Raw genomic sequence first — 8,952 nt, 5'->3', positions numbered from 1 at the left:
GATCAGCATGTTCACAATATATACTTTTGGCTGAGTATGAACAAAAAATGTTAAATGGTTGCAAATTTGCAGGATGCCAAGAATGAGTATGTCCAACCTGGAGTCCTGGAGGGAAATAAAAAGGAAGCGCAAAGGAAGAAGGGTCGTAGTTGGGTTGGTAGCCACCGCTCGATGACCTCTGAGGCTCTGAGCCGTAGAGTCCCTAGACCTTTCTGCAGAAACAAAAAAGCACATGTTATGTAGCGGATAGATGGAATGTAAAATGGGAGATTTACTAGCAGCATAGGTAATGAACAGCCAAAGAATAAGGCCAACAGAACCATATAAACATTACTATGCTAGTGAGACGTTGCCTCAAAATGATTAAGTACTAATCAAATATAAACACCCCTTGAAACAAAAGTTCGCATAAAAAACATTCAGAGGACACTGCAGGAACATATTAAACAAGAAAGTGCAGACATCGTGTCCTGCAGCAAACCCGTTCTCTAAATAAGGAAATACAAAGGAACTGGCTGCCATTAGAATCATTCACTAAGATCTAAACACATGTAATGTGCGAGCTCCCTCCTTGCTACTGCTGAGAAAAAAAGGTAACAAACACATACTGAATGACCTGAGGATCATGAAGCCACTATTCTCCTGCATCGCCCCCTGCATTACTGCTTGTTATACTATTATCTACTCCCTCCATTCCTAAATATAAGTCTTTGTAGAGATTCCACTATGGACTACATACGGAGCAAAATGAGTGCATCTACACTCTAAAATATGTCCATATACATCTGTATGTAGTTTGTAGTGGAATCTTCAAAAAGACTTACATTTAGGAACGGAGGGATGTATTATGGCATAACATATTTGGAGGAATTCTCCCTAACTGCTGCTGAGAAAGAAGATAACAATACATACACTAAATGCCCTCCCAGGAAAAACACACTTAACTGAATCTGCATAGAACTGATTACATCTCATGAGAAAAAAACCCTGAGTAGGTCTCATAATCCCCTTAATCAGCATAGAAAACTGACAAAAATGCCAGACACATTACCCCCCAGAATTCAATAAACACAAAAAGCACTATGAGATAAGTCTGCATAAACTGAATCTGCAACCTGACACAAAAGGCACTATGAAAACTGAACGAACAAAGCCTGAAATAAATTCAGGAAAAGCGAGCACCGGTGGCAAGTCTAAGACTTTATCTCTGGTGGGCTGGTTTCACCACAAAGAACCTGAGCATCTCATCCATGCTCACTGTTCGCATATGACTGGCTATTAGGATGTTATTTTGTGTAGACAGATATAATGCATAGGCACTATTTGGATGTTGTCATGCAGGGATTCCACATAGTATCATGGCAACTGTACATGTTTATTAAACAGATATATGTGTGCTCACAGCAGCTTTGAACAAACAGGGGCCACTCAGACAATCTGATAATGGTTTCTGTTACTAAGTTACAGATACAAAAGAGGAGCAAACACACTTCTGGTACTACAACAGACCATCAAACACTGATGGAGGTCGTGTCTATCGGTACTTTCAGTCCATCACACTAGAGAACCAGTAGCATCAGCAGCTGCCCATGTGGAGTGGGCATAGAGCACCCGGCCTTTCCATCCTTGCAGAAGCCACCGATGATCCTCGCAGATCATGAAATGCTTGTGGTACCGATTCTTCACTTCGTCCTTGAGAATCAGAACAATATCAGGGTCCAATGGCAGCTGCCTTAGCCCCGCTCGCTGGTTCCGCGTCTGCCACTCCTTGTAGTTCTGAGGGCGCTCCACCCGGTCTGTGCCTTCACATGCGATCCTATTTATGGCAGACCGTGCAAATATGTCCCGCTCCACCAGAAGTCTCTTGGCGACCCATGGAACGGTGGTCTCCATCATATCGAACAACGCCGAGAAGTAGTAGAGCGCATGGCGGAACCGCGTCATAAAGAACGCCGCGCTGTATGGTCCATTGACGACGGAACTGACGAACACAGACGGCCTCATCTTACTGATAGTGTTGAGTACCATGTCCCTTGGGCTTAGCATGTCAGAGGTGAGGCTCTCGTCCATCAAGGTCCTGAACTCGTATAGGCTGCTCACGACCAGGACCTCATCTGGATCGATGTGCAGGTCCTCAGCCCGGACATCCTCCAGCTTGGATGCGATGGCGCGGAACTTGAATGGCACGCCGAACTGGCTTGCGTAATTGTTGAGCCGGTGCCCTGCCTCCTCCATTAGTGCAGCCGGACAGGGCCCGGGCTGAGGGGTGTTGATGCCGGTGATCCTCACTTCTGGTGGCCCACCCTCCCTATTCGCCAGTAACCCGAGCAAGTCCGGCCACTGAAACCCGGTGCTGATGCCGTAGTGCACAATGTGCAGCTTCCTCCTCCCTGCAACGGCCTTGTAGATGGTGTTGGTGGAAAAGAGCAACCCCACCTTGATCGAACAGCTCGCGGCCGTGTGCAGATGGTAGGCCCTGATGAGCTCCACGGCTGAGGTGCGCTTCCCCATGAGCGATCGGTACAGTCGGCTCCCCGTGCCAGCCAGCCGTGCCTCCAGCCCCTGGGCAAAGTAGTGCGCCAGCCGCTGCCTAGCGTCCCCTCTCGGCGATGAGTGACACTTGATCCGCTCCAGCAGCTTGCTCGCGCCGCACACGTCGCTGCTGGCCACTGCTTCTGCACAGCGGGTCAGCAGAATCTCTAGGTCAGTCACCACCGTATGCCTCGCCGCGCACCTCCCACGCCTGGAGATGCTCTGCCGTGCTGCCTTGTCCTCCTTGTCCTCCCAGGTGACACGTACTACCTCCTGCATCTCGCTCGGGGACGCTTCGTAGCCGTTGAGGATGAGCCGGTCCAACATCTCCAGCGCGGTGGCTTCCTCCTCTTCCTCCTCCTCCTCCTCCAAGGCACTATGCAGCACCACAACTATTTGCTTGCTGCTCCTGCCCAAGCCCGCCTCCATCTCACCATCCATGTCAGATCTCTTCTTACGCCCCCTACCATCCATCATCACATCATCTGCGGGCAAGAACCTGTTGGCGTCCTCCATGCCATTGAAGAATGCCATACTCATACTCGATAGCATGTTCATGTTGGTGCTGCTCTCGCTGGGAAACACCATATTATTGGGCTCCACTGTGCCTGTGCAGTTCAATAAGGCAGGATCCTGTACCTGGCACCCGGAAACCATGACGTCTGTGTTGTTTCCTTGGCTGGGCATCAATATGGAGGTGGAGTCGGCAAAGGACTCCTGGTCAGCGGTGGGTGAGGTATTGGCGAGGATCTCGGCGAAGGACTGCTCGGCCTGCAGGAGCTTCGGGTGGTCAGGGTACTGGTAGAAGAACTTATCGACGATGTCCTCCTCTGTGAGCACGCGCGAAATGTATTCCAGGGCCAGGTCATTCTGTGAGTCACCATGGGTCATCGGAGGAAGGTCGAGGAAGAGGGAGGGGGACAATGGTGCAGGCTCGGCGAGGCCCAACAACTCCTCCGGTGTGGCAGCCACAGTGGAGTGTATGCTATTCCTGATGGTGCAGTGACAATATCTTGGATTTGAAGTGGGTATATCATTTCCTACGCCATCCATCCATTCCATGTGAAGACAGCAACTACATCGTACAGTATGTTGCTGTCTATTGGAACCATCGTAGCTTCACATTTCACATGGTTAGTTTAACCATCCGCCGGCCTACCGGCTTCTACACATATAGGCAAAGAGATGCTTTTGAGAAAGGCCATATCCATCTTGTTGTCGCAGCCGGCCTTCTGTCCTTGTCTGATCAGAAGCAGGCAACTTTCTTGTAGACATCAATTTATGTTTTAAAATGTCAGGCTGTTGTGAGTTCACGTGTAGTAGCACTAGCAGGTAAAATCATTAAAAGATCTCTAGTATTATCCTGAAAATTGATTAGTTCACATGTAGTAGCAAGTTTTTCTAGATGCATTAACCTGTAACCATGTTCAGTTATGCTTCTTTCCTGCTCCACACTTGGACACCTGCAAGTAGGCAAATGGATTTGTAAGATGAGAACGCAGAGAAAGAAATTGAATTCAAGACATTTCAGCTATCATTTTTCTTTGAACAATGCGGGAAACAAGACAGAGACATTTAGCATGCGCATGCGGCAGTGGCACCCTGTGGAATTATTCATATTCGTGTCTAAGAGCGAAATTTAAGATGTTTGAAGGAAACAGGAGGGGATGCCGCAGCTGTATCTTTTACTAATGTCCATAACATTAACCTCTCCTACGCAGAAAATGTATCAGAAGGAAAATGTATCGGGATGACTCTTCCTTACAAAAGGAACATCATGTACTTGTTAAAAATAAGCAATGAAATAATCAGAAGTTCTCGGACCTTCATCTTCCTTACCAGCGTCCCACAAATCCATCAGGCCATGACAGAGTGTTCAAATGGTTCCTGTGAACATACAAAGCTCAACTTCAAACTCTGGAGACTGAACATCCAAAACTCTGCATCAAACAATAAAACGGGTATGCAACTATGACTAAAAGAAGAGCATTGAATTGAACTGAGGAAATATGAATGAGTAAAAATAATGAGAAATGAAGAAAGAACGCTGAATAATGACTGAAAAAATAAACCTAAGAGATAATACAAACAAAAACTGAACAATACAAAAAGTAACTGAACATAACTGAATATAAACTAATGACTAAAGGCCTACAAAAAATGTCAGGACTGAGATACCTAAATCAAAAATTAAGAAAAACAAATGTTAAGAGACTAAGAAACTAAGATGAATTAAATGTTAAGAAAATCAGAACAACAAATGACTGAAAAGAAGGGTCTGAAAACTTATAAACTGAACTGACTGAACAATACTATAAGCTGAGGAATGCAAACTAAAAATGACAAGTACTGAAGACATACATAAGAAAAACTGAAGGACTAAAACTAAATAGACTTGAGACTAAGAAGAGGACTGAGAGGAACACTGAATTTGACTGAAATAAAGATTACTGAGTTACGCCAATCAAATTACTCATGTCGTAATGCTCAAATCTTTCAGGATGCCGTTGATCAACATGTTCAGAATATAATACTTCTAGTTGAACATGAACTAAAAATGTTAAATGGTTGCAAATTTGCAGGATGCAGAGAATGAGTATGTCTAACCTGGAGACCTGGAGGAAAAAAAAAGGAAGTGCGAAGGAAGAAAAGGATAGATGCAAAAAAAGGGCTGGCACTACTTCGTCACTTGATGCTGTGCTATCCTCAAAGCTGTCGCTATTGGACGGATCAACATCAGGGTCGTAGTTGGGTTGGTAGCCACCGCTCGATGACCCCTGGGCCATAGAGTGCCCAGATCTTCTGCAGAAACAAAAAGCACATGTTATGTAGCAGATGGATGTAATGTAAAATGGAGGATTTCCTTGCAGCAGAGGTAGTGTACAGTCAAAAAATAAGGCCAACAGAACCATATAAACATTACTATGCTAGTGAGACGTTGCCTCAAAACGATTAATTACTGATCAAATAGTAACACCCCTTGAAACAAAAGTTCACATAAAAAACATTCAGAGGATGCTGCAGAAACATATCAAACAAAAAAGTGCAGACATCTTCGTTTCCTGCAGCAAACCAATTCTCTGAAAATATAAATACATAGTAACTGGCTGCCATTAGAAGCATTCACTAAGATCTTGAAACACATATAATGTGCGAGTTCCCTCCTTGCTACTTTTGAGAAAAAAAGGTAACAGACACATATACTGAATGACCTGAGGATCATGAAGCCACTGTTCTCCTGCATCGCCACCTGCGTTACTGCTTGTTATATAATTATGCCATAACAATATTGGAGGAATTCTCCTGACTGCTGCTGAGAAAGAGGATAACAATACATAATCTGAATGTGCTCCGAGGAAAAACACACTAAACTGAACCTGCATAGAACTGACTAAATCTCATGAGAAAATAAACCTGAGCAGGTCTCATAATCCCCTGAATCAGCATAGAAAACAGACTAAAATGCCAGACACATTACCCCCACAGAATTCAATAAACCAAAAAAAAAAGCACCATGAGCTAAGTCTGCATAAACTGAATCTGCAACCTGACACAAAAAGCACTATGAAAACTGAACCCCTACACAAGACCTGACTAGCTCTCGATAAAAAAATAACTGAAAAATCAGTGCCCATTCACCTTTGTCCTGGATTCAAAAACGCAGCGGCACTATCTAATCACTTGTCACAAACTGAACCACGAAACAGTATCTTCGTGCAGTGACAAAAGGCACTGAATCCCCCTGATATGCCTGGTTCCCCATTGAAATTAGTGATGAACCCCTGATATACCCGGTAACACAATGTCTGGACGCAAATAATGTATCGAAACACAACAGAGGTGCTGAGTTTCTCAAAGACATTTGCCTGGCAGAGAGGCGAATAAGTGACAAGGGGGGCAGCGGGAGAGCCAAGAGAGATGTCTGCAACAATGCGGCATGGGTCGATTCTACGCTGAGCAGAGACTGAGAGAAATGGTGGCGGCTGCACGAGGAGAAGCTCGCCGTACCTGTCTCTTGGCCGGCGATGACCTGGGTTCCGCCCCCGCAGACCACCAAACGCTTGTTCGCACATGACCGGCTATTAGGATGTTGTTTTGCGTAGACAGATATGATGCATAGGCGCTATTAGGATGTTGTCATGCAGGGATTCTACATAGTGTCATGGCAATTTTACATGTTTATTCAACAGAGATATGTGTGCTCACAGCAGCTATGAACAAACAGGGGACACTCAGACAATCTGATAATGGTTTCTGTCACTAAGTTACAGATACAAAAGAGGAGCAAACACACATCTGGTACTGCAATAGACCATCAAACACTGATGAAAGTTGCGTCTATCGGTACTTTCAGTCCATCACACTAGAGAGCCAGTAGCATCAGCAGCTGCCCATGTGGAGTGGGCATAGAGCACCCGACCTTTCCATCCTTGCAGAAGCCACCGGTGATCCTCGCTGATCATGAAATGCTTGTGGTACCTATTCTTCACTTCGTCCCTGAGCATCAGAACGATATCAGGGTCCAATGGCAGCTGCCTTAGCCCCGCTCGCTGGTTCCGCGCCTGCCACTCCTTGTAGTTCTGAGGGCGCTCCACCCGGTCTGTGCCTTCACAGGCGATCATGTTTATGGCGGACCGTGCAAGTATGTCCCGCTCCACCAGAAGTCTCTTGTCGCCATCCCATGGGACGGTGGTCTCCATAACATCGAACAACGCCGTGAAGTAGTAGAGCGCATGGCGGAACCGCGTCATAAAGAACGCCGCGCCGTATGGTCCATTGACGACGGAACTGATGAACACAGACGGCCTCATCTTCCTGATAGTTTTGAGTACCATGTCCCTTGGGCTTACCATGTCAAAGGTGAGGCTCTCGTCCATCAAGGTCCTGAACTCGTATAGGCTGCTCACGACCAGGACCTCATCTGGATCGATGTGCAGGTCCTCAGCCCGGACATCCTCCGGCTTGGATGCGATGGCGTGGAACTTGAATGGCACGCCGAACTGGCTCGCGCAATTGTCGAGCCGGTGCCCTGCCTCCTGCATCAGTGCATCCGGACAGGGCCCGGGCAGAGGGGTGTTGATGCCGGTGATCCTCACTTCCGGTGGCCCACCCTCCCTATTCGCCAGCAACCGGAGCAAGTCCGGCCACTGAAACCCTGTGCTGATGCCGTAGTGCACAATGTGCAGTTTCCTCCTCCCTGCAACGGCCTTGTAGATGGTCTTGGTGGAGAAGAGCAACCCCACCTTGATCGAACAGCTCGCGGCCGTGTGCAGATGGTAGGCCCTGATGAGCTCCACGGCTGAGGTGCGCTTCCCCATGAGCGATCGATACAGTCGGCTCCCCGTGCCAGCCAGCCGTGCCTCCAGCCCCTGGGCAAAGTAGTGCGCCAGCCGCTGCCTAGCGTCCCCTCTCGGCGATGAGTGACACTTGATCCGCTCCAGCAGCTTGCCCGCGCCACGCACGTCGTTGCTGACCACTGCTTCTGCACAGCGGGTCAGCAGAGTCTCTAGGTCAGTCACCACTGTATGCCTCGCCCCGCGCCTCCCACGCCTGGAGATGCTCTGCCGTGCTGCCTTGTCCTCCTTGTCTTCCCAGGTGACACGTACTACCTCCTGCATCTCGCTCGGGCATGCTTCGTAGCCGTTGAGGATGAGCCGGTCCAACATCTCCAGCGCGGTGGCTTCCTCCTCCTCCAAGGTAGTAGTACTATGCAGCAGCAGCACTATTTGCTTGCTGCTCCTGCCCAAGCCCGCCTCCGCCTCACCATCCATGCCAGACCTCTTCTTACGCCCCCTACCATCCACCATCACATCGTCTGTGGGCAAGAACATGTTGGCCTCCTCCATGCCTTTGAAGAATTCCATGCTCGACAGCATGTTCATGCTGGTGCTGCTCTCGCTGGGAAACACCATACTATTGGGCTCCACCGTGCCTGTGCCGTTCAAGAAGAAGACTGGATCCTGTACCTGGCACCCGGAGACCATGAAGTCCGTGTTGTTTCCTTGGCTGGCCATCAAGATGGAGGTGGAGGAGGCAAAGGACTCCTGGGCGGCGGATGATGAGGTGTCGGCGAGGATCTCGGCAAAGGGCTGCTCCGCCTGCAGGAGCTTCGGGTGGTCAGGGTACTGGTAGAAGAACTTGTCGGCGATGTCCTCCTCCGTGAGCATGCGCGAAATGTATTCCAGGGCCAGGTCATTCTGTGAGTCACCATGGGTCGTTGGAGGAAGGTCGAGGAAGAGGGAGGGGGACAGTGGTGCAGGCTCGGCGAGGCCCAACAACTCCTCCGGTGTGGCAGCCATAGTGGAGTGTATGCTGTTCCTGATGGTGCAGTGACAATATCTTGGATTTGAAGTGGGTATATCATTTCCTACGCCATCCATCCATTCCATGTGAAGACAGCAACTACATCGTACAGTATGT

At 48.2% G+C, this 8,952-nt stretch overlaps 2 protein-coding genes across 2 annotated transcripts; both read right to left on the bottom strand.

Annotated features, from left to right (window-relative positions):
* Positions 1-1,323: 1,323 nt before the first annotated feature.
* On the bottom strand, positions 1,324-3,986 carry LOC125506357 (scarecrow-like protein 34). Its single transcript, XM_048671187.2, has one exon. It carries the CDS (start codon positions 3,592-3,594, stop codon positions 1,555-1,557), a length of 2,040 nt encoding a protein of 679 aa, XP_048527144.2. The 5' UTR covers positions 3,595-3,986; the 3' UTR covers positions 1,324-1,554.
* A 689-nt stretch (positions 3,987-4,675) lies between these two features.
* Positions 4,676-8,868, bottom strand: LOC125506356 (scarecrow-like protein 14). The gene has a single exon (XM_087522231.1). The coding sequence runs from the start codon at positions 8,829-8,831 to the stop codon at positions 6,891-6,893; it is 1,941 nt and encodes a 646-aa protein (XP_087378357.1). The 5' UTR covers positions 8,832-8,868; the 3' UTR covers positions 4,676-6,890.
* Positions 8,869-8,952: the final 84 nt, after the last annotated feature.

The sequence above is a fragment of the Triticum urartu genome, chromosome 5A (assembly GCF_056163025.1).
Source record: "Triticum urartu cultivar PI428250 chromosome 5A, HENAU_Tu73, whole genome shotgun sequence".
NCBI classification, from domain to species: domain Eukaryota; kingdom Viridiplantae; phylum Streptophyta; class Magnoliopsida; order Poales; family Poaceae; genus Triticum; species Triticum urartu.
The sequence above is the reverse complement of the archived record's forward strand: the minus strand, read 5'-3'. Positions and strand labels throughout refer to the sequence as shown.

What these genes read in the sequence shown, in the direction of transcription:
- LOC125506357 (XM_048671187.2), bottom strand. Translation starts at nt 3,594, where the DNA reads ATGGAATGGATGGATGGCGTAGGAAATGATATACCCACTTCAAATCCA.
- LOC125506356 (XM_087522231.1), bottom strand. Translation starts at nt 8,831, where the DNA reads ATGGCTGCCACACCGGAGGAGTTGTTGGGCCTCGCCGAGCCTGCACCA.